The following is a 20,331-nucleotide window of genomic DNA, read 5'->3' as shown; positions in this document are numbered from 1 at the left end:
CATTATTTGTTGTTTCATTTGTTAGGAGTCGACAAAGCATTGAATGGAGTTTCCCTCTATTGTACTTAGCATGTGGCTTTGTGTCTTTACTGGGTGGGGTTCCTGACCTCCCACAGTGGGCAGGGAGGTACATACTGTGTCTTCTATCCCCCTATATTTGTTTTCCAAAATGCTTTCTGTCTTTATCTTGGAGTGAGACTACTTGGTTTTGTCCAGGCCCTGCCCGGATACCCTAGCTGGGAGGGAAACAGTCAAATGTATAGTTAAAAGTTTTGGGAGATGATATTTTTTTCCTTGTAAATAATCTCTGTTATGCACTTTATTGTATTGTTTACATATTATATATGATTTGTAAACATTTGAGTGTATCCCTCTTAGTAGGCTCCCATAGTGGGCTGGGAGGTACTTACTGTGTCTTCTATCCCCCTGTACCTGCTTTTCAATTGTTTCCTGTCATTGTCTTAAATGAGATTACTTGGTTTTGTCCTGATCCTTGCCGGAGTTCCTTAGCTGGGAGGCGGGAGGGATATAGTCGAATGTATAGTTATAGTTTTGGGAGATGATATTTTTTTCCTTGTAAATCATCTCTCTGTTATGCATTGTATTATGTTTAGTTTACATATTATATTATAGGATTGGTAAACATTTGAGTGTATTCCTCTTAGTTGGGACCTGTGCTTGTGTCTGGATGAGATTTTTAGGTGATCTCAAACTAAGTACTTTGACAGTGTGCTCTTGGAATCTACACCTGTTCCCTATTTGAACCAATTCCCCTTTGTCTTACCTTTTCTTTTGTGCTTTAATTGTAATTCTAGAACTTTTTACTATCCCATTTTCTTCCTTTTTACTGGCGCTGATATGACCTTAATGTGTTGCAAGCGCCGTAAAACCCTTAAAAACAAAACCTCTTAGGAGGAACCTGTGCTTGTGTCTGGGTGAGACTTTTAGGTGATCTCAATTTCTTTGATAGTGTGCTCTTGGAATCTACATGTTTCATATTTGAATTAATTCCCCTTCGTCTTACCTTTTCTTGGGTGCTTCATTCGTAATTCTAGAACTTTTTACTATCCCATTTCCTTCCTTTTTACTGGCGCTGATATGACCTTAATGTGTTGCAAGCGCCGTAAAACCCCTAAAAAAAAACCTAAAAAAAACAGCTTTGTGTCTTTGACCTGGAATTGGGCTGTTTCGTTTAGGTCATGTGTGAAGAGACTACTAAATTTGATTTATATAGAGCATCTTTATCATTACATAATGATAATGCTCAATGCGCTTGAGTTGGATTTATCTCTTTGGGTCTTGGTGGGGTTCCTGACCTACCATAGTGGGCAGGGGGGTACATACTGTGTCTTCTATCCCCTTATATCTGTTTTCCAACATGTCTTTGTCTTGGAATGATATGACTTGGTTTTGTCCTGGCCCTGGCCAGAGTCCAAGCTGGGAGGGAAACAGTAACAGTCAAATGCATAGTTATTGTTTTGGGAGATGATATTCTTTTCCTTGTAAATCATCTCTCTATTATGTATTATTAAATGTTCTTTTGAATGTATAATGTAAGCATTTGAGTGTATTCCTCTTTGTTGGATTTTGTGCTTGTGTCCAGAGGTGATCTCAAACTAAGTACATTGGTGGTATGCTCTTGGAATCTACGTCTGATCCCTATTTGTTCCCAATTCCCCCTGTCTTTTTTTTTTTCTTGTGTGCTTTAATTGTAATTCTAGAACTTTTTACTATCCCATTTTCTTCCTTTTTACTGGCGCTGATATAACCTAAATGTGTTGCAAGCGCCGTAAAACCCTTAAAAACAAAACATCTCTTTATGTGAGGTTTTCCTTCTCTGGGTTATAATTTAGTTTATAATTTAAAGTCTTTAATTATAATGCTCATTTTGTAACCATCCAAACGGAGATCTTGTAGTAATGTCGGTGTGAGATTTTAAAAGTGAGCTCAGGCTGGCTTCGAGGATATATCGTTTTTTGGATCTACTTTTGTCGAACTAGTCTCTTGACTTAAATAATATTCTTTGCCTCTTTGATCTGATCTATTTTTATTTTTTTTCATAATTTGACACGTTTTATTGGCGCTGAAATTACCTAAAAGTGTCTCAAGCACTGTAAAATTCCTAATATTAATAAACAAGGAGTATATAAAACCGAAGTCTGATCTTACCTTCAAAAAAGTTTCCTTAGAACTTTTGGAGGCTGGGTGGGGTCTTTTGACCTCCTATTGTGGGAAAGGTAACTTGCTGTGTTTTCAATATCTAATAACTTTTCCTGCTTGCTTTCTATCTGAATCTTCCTTTAATGTCCACCTTCACTCTTGAAGATTTATGACATGAACAATAACATTAGGTTGAAAATTCATCAGTGATCTAGAAGCTCTGTGAATCAATCTAAAGCGGGTGCAGATGTAACTTCTTGCGATAAATTGTTCCAATCTGTGGTTCTGGGGTAAAATGAGAATTTTCTGAGGTCTTTGGTGGATGTCAGAGGAATGAAACTGGCCATGTGGGAAGTCCTAGATGTTCGCGTCGGTGTTGGGAGGTTAGGATTTTAAAAGGCCACTAGGTTGTTCTTTATTTTGCAATTATACATCTTAGTCAGTCGTGCTGCTTTCCTCCTAGTTTGGAGTGACTTCCACTCTAGCTGATCAATCATGTTGCTCTTGGGTGGGGTTCCTGACCTCCCATAGTGGGCAGGGAGGTACTAACTGTGTCTTCTATCCCCCTATATCTGTTTTCCAATTTGCTTTCTGTCTTTGTCTTTAAATGAGATTACTTGGTTTTGTCCTGGCCCTGGCTGAGAGGGAAACAGTCAAATGTTAGTTTTGGGAGATGTTATTTATTTCCTTGTAAATGATCCCTCTCCTCTTATGCACCATCGTATTATCTTTTGTATACATATATATAATTTGTAAACATTTGAGTGTATTCCTCTTAGTGGGGACCTGTGCTAGTGTCTGGATGAGACTTCTAGTGTGTGGTTGTGTAGTTTGTAATGGCATGTAATTGGAGATTTCTTTCTGGAGATGGAAATGACATTCTCGTATTTCTCTGGATGAAACTTCATGCGGTACCTCTGTTTCCAAACTGCCATTTTCTTGAGATCATGTTGCAGATTTGCTCAATCTTCTTGTGATTTCATTATCAAATATGCAATCGTTATGCAATAAGGCCGAGTTTAGATTCAAGAGCATCTGCCAGGTCATTAATATAGAAAAGAGTAGGACCAAGGACTGAGCCTTGTTGGCCCTTCTCAACAGAGGTTGAAACGTCATAAATAAAGCTGATTAATTGAGTTTCACAAGAGAGCCTGGACCTAAATCATGTTGGGAGTTCATATAAAATGTCATGCCGATCTGTGTATTATTTAATTACCTGTCTGACATGATGTGCTCAATAAGCTTGCTTGAGATACGAGAGACACTGGGCGGTAATTTGAAGATATCCTCAATCAATGACAATGGAAAGCTCCTCGCCACAGTATTTGACAAAGTGACAGCCCTAAATGCCAGAAGACAACAGAGAATAAAAATTTCGCGGCTGCGATGGGGGCTCGAATCCGCGACCTTACTGGTACGACAACTCCGCCTGGCCGGGGAGATCTGACTCTACCGTATGAGCTATCCACGACTACTAGGGGTCGTGGATAGCTCATACGGTAGAGTCACGATCTACCGGCCAGGCGGAATTGTACCGGTAAGCTAGCGTGTTTGAGCCCCCATCGCCGCAGCGAAATTTTTATTCTCTGTTGTCTTCTGGCATTTAGGGCCGTCACTTTGTCAAATGCTGTGGCGAGGAGCTTTCCATTGTCATTGATTGAGGATATCCCATTATTGTCCATTTTTCTGTGTTTAATGTAGACAAGAATTTTTATACCAGTTTCCGTTCTCATCAGGGCTAAACATGTCCTCCACGTAGTCCCAATATTTTTGACCTAACTCCTTTTGTACAAAATGTTTCAGAACTGTTATTTTTTATCTTTGTAACTGTGATCGTTCGTCTTTTTATACCTTAAACAACACCGGCCACACTTTTTTATCAGCTTTCTTATTGACTTATTGAACTACGGTAGGCTGTTTTTGTCTTTACATTTTTATGTGGTATATTGTCTTTACTGATTTCCTTCTCTAAAAAAATGTTTGAATTTTTACCAAAGTTCTTCAGTGCTAGCTGTTTCAGTTATTTCATTTCTCAGAGCTTCCCAGTCTGCTTTTCTGTAGAGAGGGATTTTCTCTGTTTGAGTGCATTCCTCTTAGTGGGATCCTGTAAATCTAGAATTTAATTACTATCCCCTTTTCTTCCGTTTTACTGGCGTTGAAGTGACCTAAATGTGTCACAAGTGCCGTAAATCCCTCAAAAACAAAACAGAAAGAAACTATCGAGTTTTGTTGCCAAAGGGGTAATCTGAAACGTCTACATTTTTTCGTTTATTAAATTGAAGCTTCCATTCCATTTGACTTTTGTTATTTATTTATTTGAGCTGCAAGCAGTAACATTTGCATGTCTAGTGGTATGACCCTACTCGGATTGAAACCTGATGGTCGCAGGTTTGAATTGAGAGCTTGGAAAAGACAATTTACTCACATTTTCTTACCATATTTACATGTAAAATGTATGTATGGCTTCTTAAGACCGTCATGTCTTGTCTAATATAGTACTTAGGTATTGTGTTGCTGCTGTAATGCGCTTTGAGCAAAATGAAGGGACATTTGCTACAATGTAAAAGCTCACGGTTAATTATAACAACAAGAGTATTGTGGTGATGAAAACAAGCAACAATAGGGCTTCACTGTCTGTGAGAAAGCTTTCACAAATCACATTTATTGATTAAAAAAATTCTCTCTCTCTCTCTCTCTCTCTCTCTCTCTCTCTCTCTCTCTCTCTCTCTCTCTCTCTATCTCTCTCTCTTATGAGCATATAATCACAGGCCACATATACTCCGTCGAAAGAAAGAAAACAAAACTGTTCCTCATTAATAAAAAAAATATACAAAAACAAATCTGTAATGTTATCCCTAAACACTCTTTCATGCTTTTAACTCCAGGATCTTGTCTTTGTCCATAATATTTCTGTCCACCTCTTTGCCGGCTTTTTGCCTTCTGTAGTCTGGTTTGATAAAAGCTGGACAGGTAATGGACATGAAAGGAGACTTATCAAATATGTCAGGGAATGATAAAAAGTGTAGGTTACTTTATTTACATTGAATTATAAGAATTGCTGCTTTTTCTCCCGAAGTCACAAATCTTTCGCGTCATTTCACTAAGTTCTCAGCAGGATATCATTAGCATGCCTCTAATATAGACCTGTAAATTCTCAGTCAATTAACTGAAATCAGTCAATTCGTCAAATTCAAATATTTTTAAAAAGGGAAGAAAGAAATGAATAAAGAAAGAATTCATGAATCGTAGTCGATTGACTGTAAAGTTAACTAGGAATGTTCCACAGCCCCACGCATAGCTCATGGGCCGTTTATATTAATGATGGATATATATTGCCAAGGCTAAGCGACGCTTTTTAGAATTGCCGTGTCTGAACACACCCCAGTGTATTTTCACACAGCCTTCGTGAAATTATTTTTTCACTTTCGAAACCTATCGTAGCCAATTTTAACTGAGCCGCCGAGCGATACATTTCACTGTTTCGTCTAAGCCAAAATTGACCACTTTTACTTGAAGGACAGGAAAAGTATGAGAAAGAAAAATTCGAAACACCGGAAGTTCGTTATGTAGACACCTTCAAATCGAAAGTTAAATGATTGCTACATCTCGATTACCTCATGTTGTAAACAAACTGGTTGACCGTTTCTAAGTTTCTTCACTGATTGGGTACCTAATTACAAGGAACAATGGTAAGTAGCCTAATTAATTCCCTCGCAATTTAGTTTTCTGCCATTGCTTTGCTCAAGTGAGCTTGCTGTTTACCTTTCATTTTGATTCTTTGGATTTTACCGCTACGACGAATTACGAAGAGTTTCAGTTTCAGTCAATTTTTATAGAGCTCATTTACAGGTCTACTAATAGTCATAATATTAGTCACGTGATGTTGCTATCATTATCATTTATATATTTATCTTTTTATTGTGGAAAGGTATAAAAAATAACTTATTTACATGGCTCCTATCCCTATGAAATACCGTGCTTTGCATTAAAAAAAAAAAATCTCTCAACGATAGAGCAAGGCACATTTTGACGTGACGAAATCTGCCTCCTTTGAGGAACTGATCCGACACCACTATATAAGGTTGCTTTACATAAAGGGGACCTCCGAATATAACGTGTGTAAACAGCCTATCGTCAAATACTATCCCTGGGATCGCATTGGAGACCAACCGTGTCAGTCTGGTATTATTGTCTCGAAATGAACTTAATGCAGAAAATTGAGTTTACTATCAAAATAATCAGTGAGGAAATTATTATTATTATTATTATTATTATTATTATTATTATTATTATTATTATTATTATTTATTTATTTATTTATTTATTTATTTTTTTTTTTTTTAAAGGTTTAAGACAAAATCTTTATGAATTTAGCTTAGGAGCTTAAAACATCGGGTCCATCCCGATAATTCTGTTTTGAGACGGTTGCTTGCAATTAAGTGGCATTGTGAGTTCACGGTTGTGCCTCTACACCACATACGCAGCGATTGAGTTTACTTGGGATTGATGACGCCACAAGCACAGCGATCGCATTTACTTGGGATTGATGATACTACGTGCACAGCGATGACGTTTACTTGAGATTTATCATCATCATAGCTTGTTGCTCCAACACCGAACCCACTCCATAGCATCTGGGGAGCAGACTCTTAGGCCATGGTCAGTGCAACTGGGCCCATCCTGGCATTCTCTAAGGATGTGCTCCATTGTCTTCTCTGGGCATCCAAATGTACACAAGCTGATCTCAGCCAGGCCCCACATTTTCATGCTTCCACCTGTTCTCCCAAGTTTACCCATTCATTCCTGGAGAGCTCATATCTGTAGGGCAGTTCTTCTATGGGATCTTCATCGGCTTCATTTGCGTGATTGTCTCTCTCGCTCTTTGTGGAAAGTCGGTATACAGCTGCATGGTCAGGGTTGAAGCTTTCTAACGTCATGAAGCTCTTTCTCGACTTGTCGTTTTGTTGTGGTCATGGAGGTGATGCCTTGGCTCCATTTCCTGTTTTTACTTCTAGTTCTAGGCTTTGGAAGCAGTGGCTCTTCGAATGTGGGGAGGTGCAATGTTTTGTAAAAGTTTATTTATTTATTTTTTGTTTGTTTTTGTTTTTGTTTTGGGTCAATAAATAATAATTACATTAGCGCCATGCATCTTGTAGAAATGTTTCCTGGCCAAAATGGCATTGCTTGGGTCAAGCCATGATGTCTGTTAATGTTGATCCCAACTAGACTCGTCTTTTTCATAAAGATTTCACCCAAGTCTTGCTGGTCTTGGGTTTGTTTGTTTGTTTGTTTGTTTTTTAATCAGCAGCGGCGATATGTTTTTGTTATTCTGGATTTTTCGCTGCTTGCGATTCTTAAGTCAGTGAAAAAAAATAAAAAAATAAAGTTACACAATTTAGATGAAGTATTCTCCTGTCCACCGCTCACTACTGATGTTAGAGTAGCTAAACTTAAATAATTAAACACTGACAAATTGCCTTTAGAAAGGTAGTCGTCAGCACTGAGGAACAAGCGCTAAGGTACACCATCAGCACTGACCAACAGGTGCTAGCGCCCATTGGTCAGTACTGACCAATAGCCCTAGCCTAATAATAATAATAATAATAATAATAATAATAACAATAATAATAATAATAATAATAATAATAATAATAATAATAATAATAATAATGACAACAATAATGGGATCAATATTGTTCCGAACAGCCATTGTAAAATTTACGTCATAGAGCACAGAATAAATAGATTTTAAAAGTTTCACAGCATTCCAAATCACATCCAAAGACTAAATAAATACGTCTTTAGATATGATTTGTAATTATAGTAGTGCCTCTTTGAAACTATTCAGATCCAGTTGGCCGCCATCTTGTTTTGGGGAATAAAGTTCTTCAGCAATATTGTGCATTCCAACCCCATTCTATTTAATAAGTCTCGACAGACTACTTTTAGTTGCAATGAACGATATCCATTGGTATATCAGGTTAACACAGCCGTTTGCGATAACAGACCGTCTGATCCAGATTCAGCGGCGAACTGAGGATGGCGTGGGCAGTGGGCGGGCTTTGTGTTGTTTACCAAGTCTAGTGGTGTAGTGATATGAATTAACGGTCTAAATATTCTAAATGAATGGAAAAACGGACGAGGTTTCAATCCGTTTTTTTATTTTCTTTTATTTATATATGTTTAATCGACTTTTTCTTTCTTTAGCTTCAAATTTTACGACTTTAATCAAGTCCAATCGAATGTAAAATTTATTGACTAGATATTCATGACACATACAGTTGGTGCTTAAGCGAAGTTGGCCAAATTATTCCCATTCCCCGTTCACTCTATTATTTATATAATCCAAAATCTTTACACACCCGTAACATCATTGTAAAAAAAGATATAAATAGGATGAAAAAGAGAGCAAAACAATAAACAAACAAAAACTAAAAAACAAAACAAAAAACAGTCAAGTTGGAAATGTGGCCGAATTTTTTCACATCAACGACATTTGACACATTTCGGCACCCCTGGATTTCAATCACACTAGATCAAATGTACTTAAGTTAACAATAATAATAATAGAATTAAAAAACAAACAAACAAACAACTAATCACTCTGCATGAAAATCTTCCAGGTGATTCATCTCCAGGAGAAAAAAGGATGTTTGTAGACGAAAACAAACAAACAACGGAATCAGCGCTCGGTAAGGACCAATGGCCACTCCACTGTCACGTTACTGTAGAATGAGCTTAAATCTCAATGGGAAATTAGCTTAACCATGAGTTGTTATTTTTCAAACCTGTTGTTAGGATATCTTGTGTTGACAACGCCTCTCAGTCGTCTTATGAATACTACTCACCATGGTTATATAAACCCACGACAGTCCGCAAATCGTCACTTGCTATGCTTCGCACAATGCAGGGTTGATTTTGTGAAAAACGTTCGGGGCCGGAACATAGGAAGGCAGAGTACAGGTTACTGTACTGTGTAAGTCCGTAAACGGGTGACCAAAATCATTGCATAGAGAAGACAAATTTATTCAATGTCAGTCCGATCTAAAAGAGATCAAATACAATAATAGAACAGAGAAGGCAGATCTGTTTCTATGCATATATGTCCCAATAAAGTATAACACAGAGAAGGCCAAAACTGTTTTAGAAAAATATTAAATGTTGGTTCGGTGACGAATTAAAAAGCGACGAAGTCGTAATATCACATCTCCATAAAAGAATGTGATAATATAAGGTGTCCGTTAAGAACTTAAGAACAGATATAAAAGGATAGTGCACAGTTGTGTGCGTAAAATATATTTGAGAAGCACAGTTGTTCTCAATATTTGTTGGGCCGTGTTCGGTACAGAGTAAAGAAGTATCCACATTACACATCTTCTTCACAAAAAGTCGGAGCAACGATGTTACAAGAAAACAGAAGAGCAACCTTGAGACAACAACAAGACACGATTTGTTTGTGTGTATTGTATTATCTTTACGTGTTACTAAATAGGTGTTGTATTGCCAAAACCTTTCATTTTCTTTTTGACATTTTCTTATTTTTACATAAAGTTATAATTTAATTAAATCCGCAGACTTGTTTAATAATTTTAATTCTATATTTTTGTGGGGACCTTTTCTAATATCATTAGTCCGATAGTGGTTGGGAATATCTTTATATTTTAATGTCATAAAACCAGTGATATCCACAACGGCAGGGCTATTGGTCAATACTGTCCAACGGGTGCCAGCGCTTGTGGATCAGTATTGACCAATAGTCACTTTGTTATTATTATTATTATTATTATTATTATTATTATTATTATTATTATTATTATTATTATTATTATTGCTTTTACTAAGTCATTATTTGAGGAATGAACATAGAGTCATTCAACAACATCACAACCAGGAATATCAGATCATGCCTGCGTTGTTACTGAAACCACACTAAACCCCAATTATATGAACCAACCCCCCAAAACACGATACCTTTTCAAAAAGGCCAACTGGGCCGCACTACGAAAACGAATCGAGGGACTGTCATCAGAGATCACAGAACAGCACAAAAAACGGTATGGATGTAAATGAAATGTGGAGCCATTTTCAGTCCTGCCTACTCAGTGCAATCAATGAGTCAATTTCCCAAAAAGTACATAAAAATACAAGAACGCCGCCGTGGATGAACAGGAAAATACGAGCACTACTAAGACGCAAAGCAAAAGCATTCAAGCGGGCTAAACTGAGCGGAACCTGGGATACATACAAATCGTTGCAGCGTCAAAGTAGGCGTGAAATAAGGCAAGCAGAATGGACGCACATTAATAATGTCATAGAAAAAGGACTTGAAACAAACAATACCAATCCATTTTGGAACTACATAAAAAGCAAGTAAAACGATTCCATTGGTGTAGCCCCATTGAACGAAAATGAAACCCTGTACATTAAGGGGAAGGATAAAGCAACGATCCTCTTGGATCAGTTTAAATCTGTCTTTACCCCTCATGATCCACACGATACAACCACCCCACCGACATCACAGAGGTGTGACCAATCTCTTAATAATATCAACATAAACATCTCAGGAGTTGAAAAGTTGCTGAAAAACGTCGATCCATCTAAGGCGTCAGGTCCAGATAACATCCCCAACACAGTACTAAAGGAGTGTGCTGAGAGTTTGGCCCCCTCATTATGCATAATTTTTCAAAAATCGGTCGACACCGGGATGCTCCCTAATGACTGGCTGAAGGCAAACATCGCACCTGTATTCAAAAAAGGCAACAAAAATAAAGCAGAGAACTACCGTCCAATCTCGCTGACGTATGTAATATCCAAACTATTAGAACATATAATCTGTCAGAACACGATGAACCACTTTGAGAACAATGACATCCTAACTGACCTGTACCACGGATTTCGCAAAGGATACTCATGTGAAAGCCAAGTCCTAATAACTATAAACGACCTGTTGAGACTCCAGAATGCCAACACTCAGGCAGACATCGGCATCCTCGACTTTTCCAAAGCATTTGATACTGTGCCCCACCAAAAACTCCTGCAGAAACTAGAAAATTGCGGAATTCGTGGCTCTTTACACACATGGCTTTGTTATTTCCTCACAAAACGTACCATGAAAGTAGTCCTAGACGGCACGTCATCGGATGAATGCCCAGTCATATCAGGAGTACCACAGGGAACGGTGCTAGGACCCATACTATTTCTTTGTTTCATCAATGACCTACCTCTACGAGTAAAATCTCAGATTAGGTTATTCGCAGATGACTGTCTAATATACCGACCCATAAAATCTGCAAATGATCAAAAATTGCTACAAGAGGACTTGAATAGTCTCGAACAGTGGGCTAATGATTGGGGAATGAAATTTAACGCAAACAAATGCTACATCCTCAGCAAAGCTAAAAAGTACAATGAGACTTACAAGTTAAACAACACCGTCCTGAAACAAGTCGACGATAACCCATACCTTGGCATCACCTTCTCAAAGGACTTGAAATGGGGAAACACATTAACAAAATAACCCAAAAGGCAAGCTGCACCCTCGCGTTTCTCCGCCGAAATCTTAGCCACGCCCCAACGTCATGCAAACAAAACGCCTACCTCGCACTTGTGAGATCACAATTGGAATACGGAGCAGTTGCCTGGGACCCCTACCTGAAAGAGGATATTCAAAAACTTGAGAGAGTCCAGAGACAAGGCGCCCGGTTCATAACTGGGAACTATAAGAGCAGAACCCCAGGATGCATGACAAACATGTTAGAAGAAAGAAATCTCATCAGTCTCCAACAAAGAAGAAAAGAAACCCGTCTGTCATTCATGTTCAAGATAATAACAGATCAAATACCATCAATAAAGGCAGACGCCTTTTTCACGCCACAACCAAACAAAAGAAAAATCCGAGCACTCACTTTCGCCAACCACATAACCGAAAACCCCATTGACAGATACGCCACAAACAATTCGAACTGCTTCAAAATCCCACAGACAAGAACACAAAACTACAGAAATTCTTTCTTCATTAGAACTATCTCGGAGTGGAATGGGCTGGATGAACTGGTCATCATGGCACCACACCTAAACGATTTCAAGGCCCGACTGACATGGGCCCGCGCCCAATGAGGACGCCGCTGAAATACAACCAGACCATTGGTTTCTTCAGGGCCAACCATACAGATACAGATACATACAGAGTGATACTAGCTTTTATGAAAAACTTACCAGCTAATACGATACCAATGACCAGGAATGAACATAAAGTGATATTAGCTTTCATGACAGATGTGGACTCCATCATTGCTCTCATACTCAGTGTGAAAATTATGCCAAATACCTGGTGGGAGTTAACGAGAGAAAATAAGTCAAGAGGGGTTATGAGAGAGAAAAATGAGAGAGAAACCAAAAAAAACAAAAGAAAAAAAAAACAAAGAGAGAGAGAGAGAGAGAGAGAGAGAGAGAGAGAGAGGGAGAGAGAGAGAGAGAGAGAGAGAGAGAGAGAGAGAGAGAGAGAGAGAGAGAGAGAGAGGTTGTGTGTGCGTTTGTGTGTGTAAAGAGAGTTTTTTTAAAAAAGGATTGGCAAGAAAAAAAGGCTTTAGTGCTGATGCGTTCTTTCGGAGGTACGAAGTTGACGTCACTCAGCTCTTCGTTATTATTTTTCGATAGCTATTATTCAGTGTCATACTTGGGCGTTCTTGTAATTACAGCAGATGGCAAGTTTAATTATGCTGAGATAATAAAACCATAAAAGTATGGGGTGACACTGTGAGAAAATATGTATTTAGTTATTTAATATCATGATAAGTGGGATTTGAAATAGATCACTACAATGATATGTACCAGCAAAACAGCATGATTTCAAGTTTGCATTGTCGGTGTCCGATAGATGAATGTATAGATCATTAGATTTACAAGAAATTGGACCGGTTTGAATCAGGATATATTCGGACTCTTCGTTTCTTTTATTTTTGTTAATCAATTTATTTTTTTAAAAAGTCTGATCCAAAACCTATAAAACAGCTGGGTCTGTTTTAATATGATGGGAAGTATTATGCGATAGACCAGCGTCCTGCTGAAAATATAGTAAGAGGAAAAACCCAGGGTCTGTGAGTCTAATGGCACTTATTAACATTTTCTTTTTAAATCTATCTTGGGAATTATAAATCGATTTCTATCCACTCTCGAGTGTCTTTTCTTGAGTTTGAGCTGTTTAACGCCAAGTGTTCTCTATCCTACGGACGTCACACCAATGAGAAAATTGGGTGTCTCGAAATTCGGTTAATGTCCTATTTGTGTAAATCATATTTATAGACTTTCTGGGCCCGTTTTCATGAACGTGGACTAGCGCTTAGTCTATGACTATAGTTAAGGACTTGAAAAAAATCGAATTTCATGTGAGCGGACTAAGCAAGTCCCAGACTAAAATCACGGCACCTTCGGACTGAGTTTGGCCAAGTTTTAGTCATTTTCATTTGCTGAGGCAGGACTACATGCTTAGTCTGCTGGATTACAACAATATCATTATTGGTTTTATATCTGATGTGATTTTATGAATAATATATACTGCAAATATCCCAACGTTATCATCATCATCATCATCATCATCATCGTCATCATCATCATCATCATCATCATCATCATCATCACCATCGTCGTCATCATCATCATCATCATCATCATCATCATCATCATCACCATACATACATACATACATACATACATACATACATACATACATACATACATACATACATACATACATCATCGTCATCATCATCATCATCATCATCATCATCATCATCATCATCATCATCATCATCATCATCATCATCATCATCATCATCATCTTCATCATTATCATTATCATCATCATTATCATCATCAACCAATTGAATCCTACCTCAGCTGACATATTCAGCAACCCGGACGAAGTGCCTTCAGGTTCCGGATATGTTAACTCTGCAGCAAACTCATAACCAACGGGTAAATATCCAGTCATAAAAAACCTGGGCAAAAGAAACAAGTACAAAATCAAGATAACCTTATGATGATTTCTTTTTCTCTTGAAAAGATCTAGATCTAGAGTATTTGTTGCCAAAATTTTAAAGAGAAATCTTTGTTGAAAAAAAAAGATATCTCCTAATGTCTCGTCCTCCATGTTCAGTGTTGCTGATATGTTGGGACTAGTGTAAAGTGCTTTGAGCATATACAAGCTACCCCTCCCCCCCCCCAATCCAAACAGACAAACAAACAAACAAACAATTTAAAAAAAAAAAAAAAAAACAAATAACAAAACAAAAACAAAAATATAAGGCTATTTTTCTCTCTCGAAGCTTCAAGCATCTAAATATGCATTTTTGGGGGTGACATTGGCACTAAAATTTGTAACAACTTTATTAACGGCAAGGATTTGTTTTTCACCACCATTACTCATAGATAACTCTGGTTTGTTTACCCCTTAGAATTTACAACTCGAAGCTCTTTTTGCACATTTGGTTATTTTATCAATTGAATAAATACATAATTGTTCAATTTGTCGACACAAAGCAGTGCTTTTGATGTATCTATTCTATTCCATCAACATTCCAGACTTCAGGATTCTACCCAGGACGGAAACTCCTTCAGGATTAATGTATCAATGCCAATGTAAAAAGAGCACAGAGCACGACATCGACTTGATTATGCTCTATAGGGAATGAGATTAGCGGAAGAGTAGCGTCCCCTGATTGGACGTCATCCATAGTTTGTGATGTCACCGGCGGAAAAATTATTAGAGAGGACGAGAGACGCATGCGCACAACCTACATGACGTTCTTTCTCTAATAACTTTTCCGCCGGTGACGTCACAGACTATGGGTGACGTCCAATCAAGGGACGCTACTCTTTCGCTAATCTCATTCCCTATAGAAATGCTGTTTATTATTATTACCCAATAATCATATTTTTCCCATATTATGCTTCATATCGCCGTTACAAGCTTCTATGTATTACATACAATGACACTCGTGTTCAGACCGGTACATCCTTTGTTCATCTCCCACACACGGCGGCGCTAAGTTGAATCACTGCAGTCAGGTGTACAATGAGTACTTAATTTCTAACACTGTTATCTTTGTCTAAAATATATAAAAGTAATAGTGCTTTACAAGCGCTATGTCTCATCCTAAATAACTACATGTCAAGTGTTGCTTATGACTTGCGAGACCATCTTTAGCGCTTTGAGCGCATGTAGTAATATTGCTATACGGTATATAAAAGCTTACATTCTTTTTATCAATTCACTTATTACATTGATACTGATGTATGTACAACTGTGTGATATTACAATTGTATCATCAAAGTAGAAACCATATACGTGTATATATCTTGACGCCTCCTTATGGATATTTCTCCCTCCTCCTCCTCCTCCTCCTCCTCCTCCTCCTCCTCCTCTCCTTCTTGTTTTTCTTCTACATCTTCTTTTCATCTTCCTCCTCCTCCTCCTCCTCCTCCTCCTCCTCCTCTTACATTCTTCTTCTTTCGTAAGGTATTGTTTTCAAATGAACTAAAATGCAGATTACCCCATGGATCCCGCTGTAACGTACAATATCCATATATGACCCAACTGTAAGGTGAAGGTAAAGGCCCCCATTCCAGCTAAGGTCAACAAGAAAATGGCCACAGTCGTCCCCCTGTAGAGCAAGGAAAAGGTAGACTAATTATTGATAGATGCGTAAGAGTGAATGATACATTCACTGGATGTTTTAAGGAACAGACATTTAATTTGTATGTCTAGAATACAATTGATTTATTTCATTGATGTTAAAGTGGAAGAAAAATAGATTATGGGACTAAAACTCATGTCAGTTCCTGATGCGTTAAACAATGAGAAATAATTAAAGGAATTATTGTTAATCTGTGTCCAAGTCCAGTTTGGCCTCAAATCGAGACAGTATCGAAATGTCATGGATCTTTTATGTTTTCCTGCAGCTCAACAAATTAGATCTACAACTTTTGCCTCTTTAACTGATATGGCGATTCATCAATTTAACTCTCTAGATCACTGACGTCATAACTCTCGTCAATCGCATATAGAAGCGGCCAAAGTGGACTTCTGGAAAAAAACAAACAACCCCAACAAACTCAAATTCTTTCAGTCAGATTTAATAGACTTAACAATAACAAACCAATCAGTGATCAGTGGGCATAGAGGAAATGAGCATGCTTTGTTATCTGGTTCAATATGTAACGCCTCGGCTTTCATGCGGACGAACCTGGTTCTAATATGGATCGAGTTGTACTTTCTCCACAGGTCCCTCTGTCCACAAAGCTGAGTTATTGATAAACATACAGAACTACCTACATGTAATGTTAAAATTTAGAAATTTTCGTAGGAAAAATAGTAGACAGTATTTTATTCTCGACAGGATTAAACAGCGCATCAAGGTTCATAATGTGATCTGGTGCTGTATTTCCCAACTCTTGAATAATTGGATTAAAGATATCCAGTGCAGTTTTATCTACTTATTTTACCGAGTTTTTTTTTCAGTAATCGGCAGGTCTGAACAAGCGTCATCTTCAAAGGGTAACAGGCAAATGTTATTGTCTTGTTTACGTTTGGGTAACAGGCAAATGTTATCGTCTTGTTTACGTTTGGGTAGCAGGCAAATGTTATTGTCTTGTTTACGTTTGAGTAACAGGCAAATGTTATTGTCTTGTTTACGTTTGGGTAACAGGCAAATGTTATTGTCTTGTTTACGTTTGGGTAACAGGCAAATGTTATTGTCTTGTTTACGTTTGGGTAACGGCAAATGTTATTGTCTTGTTTACGTTTGGGTAACAGGCAAATGTTATTGTCTTGTTTATGTTTGGTAGCAGGCAAATGTTTTTGTACTGTTTACGTATGGGTAACAGACAACTGTTATTGTCTTGTTTACGTTTGGGTAACGGCAAATTTTATTGTCTTGTTTACGTTTGGGTAACTGGAAAATGTTATTGTCTTATTTACGTTTGGTAACGGGCAAATGTTATTGTACTGGTTACGTTTGGGTAACTGGCAAATGTTATTGTCTTGTTTACGTTTGGGTGATAGACAAATGTTACTGTCCTGTTTACGTTTGGGTGACATGCAAATGTTACTGTCCTGTTTACGTTTGGGTAACAGGCAAATGTTACTGTCCTGTTTACGTTTGGGTGACATGCACATGTTACTGTCCTGTTAACGTTTGGATAACAGGCAAATGTTACTGTCCTGTTTATGTTTCAAAAACCGAGAAAAAACTAAAGATCCAATGACTTATTTCTGCCCTGTCGGGCACCGTCTTGTGCACATAGATTTTTGTCTGATTTTGTATCTTACAAGGTCAACTTACTTGAAAGCTTTGGTCTTGTCCAGCCATATCCCAGCGACGACAGACCCAGCAAGTCCCAATAATACGATGGTCAACCCAATTTGACCGGCAGATTTTTCTTCTCCCTTTATAAAAAACGATCAAGACATCAGAACTCCGTTAGATTATTATCATGATGAAATCGAAGTTTGTAGGCAGTGGCGCCAAGTGATAACTCTAGCTAGAGAGAAAAAGTGTTATATATATATATATATATATATATATATATATATATATATATATATATATATATATATATATATTTATGAGTGTTGGTGGGTACTCGTAGGTACGAAAGTGCTCGATAATGATGGTTAGAGCTAATATAGAATGCAAATTGTCACTCACATTTTTTGTGGCCGATTGTCACTCACATTTTTTTGTGGCCACAAAAAATGTGAGTGACAATTTGCATTATATATATATATATATATATATATATATATATATATATATATATATATATATATATATATATATATATATATATCAGGTCTTGTTCAGATCGGATGTATCACATAGACCTGACGATGGTCGTAAGGGCCTGAAACATCGATGTAGGCTGACTCCAACTCCAACAAATATTACAGTAATAATCCGCTCCATTGTTACATGTCGAGCACTATTCGTACCATACTGCCGTTCTTTTTGGAAACACAGTATATGCAATGCTAACCAAATAGCACATACTATGTTCTTCAATAACACGGCAGCATACTTGTATGATAACACGGTTCAATATATATATATATATATATATATATATATATATATATATATATATATATATATATATATATGGTGGGGGGTGGGGGGGGGGGTGTGCTGGAGCTGATTAATATGAAACAGAATATACATACATTTAAATCTTTTGGTTAAGTGTGCATAAAAAAGCTACAAAAACCAAACAAACAGACAAGCTAACAAACAAAACAAAAAAGAACAAAACAATCAAACGAGAAAACATAGAGAATACAGGACTAAAGGGGACAACAGGTAGGAAAACGTCATCAAAAGTGGCTAGTGAGAGGTCGAGCGCCGCCATTTTCTTAGATATGAAACCAGGGACGCTGTGCGATTTAATCTCTATATGAATGTCTTTGACTGAGCTCGATTAACCTTGATTTGTGGCCAGGTTTATGATGATAAACCAAATTAGACATATTAAACTACACTTTTACTTGTACATTTAGACTTGGCTCCAATGATCGGGTTTATATTAATAACTTTAAAAAATATTATGAATAATTTATAACTCCCTTATTTGTGGGGCGATTTTGTCATTCGTGGTATCAATTTTATTGTAATAAAGAGGTAGGAACTTGAGAGTTATTTTTTCTGACGCGCAATTATTAATTTGTAATTTTAGCACTAAGAAAAGTAGTTGGTAAATAAATTAGGTACACCTCTTTGATATGCCGCCACCGTCCATTCGTGTAGAATTGTGAATCTCACCGTCGATGTATTATGCTATTGTTACGCAAGGAATATAACACCTTTTTGACTAGGCCTAAAAGCTAAAATCTAAAAGTAAAAACTATAATTCTGAGGAATTTGAAAGTCACATTGTTGAAATCAGCATGAAAAAAGAAGAACATTGGTCCTTATTTCAGAAAAATCGGTTGAAAACCAACTGTTTGACGAATAAATTTGATTTTAAAAATTGCTTTTGTTTATTTTAGCTTTTTTAAGCAACTTTTTTATTTATCGACCGATTTTCTTGATTTTTATATCATTCTTTATATCTCAATGAGACGAGATCAGTAATATACTTTGTTTGTTTCAAATGTAACTAGAACATAATTTGGCTTTTTTACCTATCAACCGTGCCTGGATAATATATTCAGCAACGGGGTAATTGTGACGCAACTATGCCATGAGCGTCTTTCAACGATGGTTCAGTTCATTGTTGACGGCTGTTTAGCCATGAGTGACGTAGAAAACGAAAAGGCGACTGCAGACATCAAAGGGTAGGCTTATAGCATCTACTCTCCCATAAAGAATCTGAACACGAGAGGTCGAGCGCCGCCATTTTCTTTAACCAGGGACGATTAGCCACTAAAAAGTGGCTGTTGCCCGGTCTGCCTCCGAGTCTGTGCGAGAAAATAAGATAAACAAAATTGAATAAAAACACGCACACAAACACAGACACTCATACATACATACACACACACAAACAAACACAGACACACACATACAGACAAAAAACAACAAAGAAAATAACAAAACAAAAAAAGAGAAAGAAAAAATAACAAAACCAAAAAAAATAAAAACGAAACAAAACAAAATGAAAGACAAAATATTGGAATAGCGGGCAGAGTGTCAATCAAATCAATAATATTATACTATTGGAATTGATTATCTAAATGGTAGATTTTGATATTTACCTCATGGTAGTGGAGTGTCAATCAAATCAATAATATTATACTATTGGAATTGATTATCTAAATGGCAGATTTTGATATTTACCTCATGGTAGTGGAGTGTCAATCAAATCAATAATATTATACTATTGGAATTGATTATCTAAATGGTAGATTTTGATATTTACCTCATGGTAGTGGAGTGTCAATCAAATCAATAATATTATACTATTGGAATTGATTATCTAAATGGCAGATTTTGATATTTACCTCATGGTAGTGGAGTGTCAATCAAATCAATAATATTATACTATTGGAATTGATTATCTAAATGGCAGATTTTGATATTTACCTCATGGTAATGAATTGTCATTCAAATCCATATTATTATACTATTGGAATTGATTATCTAAATGGTAGATTTTGATATTTACCTCATGGTAGTGGAG

General features: G+C 37.0%; 1 protein-coding gene across 3 annotated transcripts in view; it reads right to left on the bottom strand.

Moving 5' to 3' along the window:
- Positions 1 to 4,786: 4,786 nt before the first annotated feature.
- LOC144977175 (choline/ethanolamine transporter flvcr2a-like) overlaps positions 4,787 to 20,331 on the bottom strand; it is a 39,178-nt gene continuing 23,633 nt past the window's right edge. For all 3 annotated transcript variants that reach the window (XM_078922058.1, XM_078922059.1, XM_078922060.1), the window contains 5 exons: positions 17,502 to 17,605; positions 15,711 to 15,821; positions 14,051 to 14,156; positions 12,376 to 12,487; positions 4,787 to 5,122 (listed from right to left, as the gene is read on the bottom strand). In XM_078922058.1, the coding sequence (XP_078778184.1) occupies positions 5,028 to 5,122; positions 12,376 to 12,487; positions 14,051 to 14,156; positions 15,711 to 15,821; positions 17,502 to 17,605 (528 nt within the window). In that variant the 3' untranslated portion in view covers positions 4,787 to 5,027. The remainder of the gene's footprint in view (positions 5,123 to 12,375; positions 12,488 to 14,050; positions 14,157 to 15,710; positions 15,822 to 17,501; positions 17,606 to 20,331) is intronic.

The sequence above is a fragment of the Berghia stephanieae genome, chromosome 7, assembly GCF_034508935.2.
Source record: "Berghia stephanieae isolate SIO BIC M18660-M18661 chromosome 7, UCSD_Bste_1.3, whole genome shotgun sequence".
NCBI classification, from domain to species: Eukaryota; Metazoa; Mollusca; class Gastropoda; order Nudibranchia; family Aeolidiidae; genus Berghia; species Berghia stephanieae.
The sequence above is the reverse complement of the archived record's forward strand: the minus strand, read 5'-3'. Positions and strand labels throughout refer to the sequence as shown.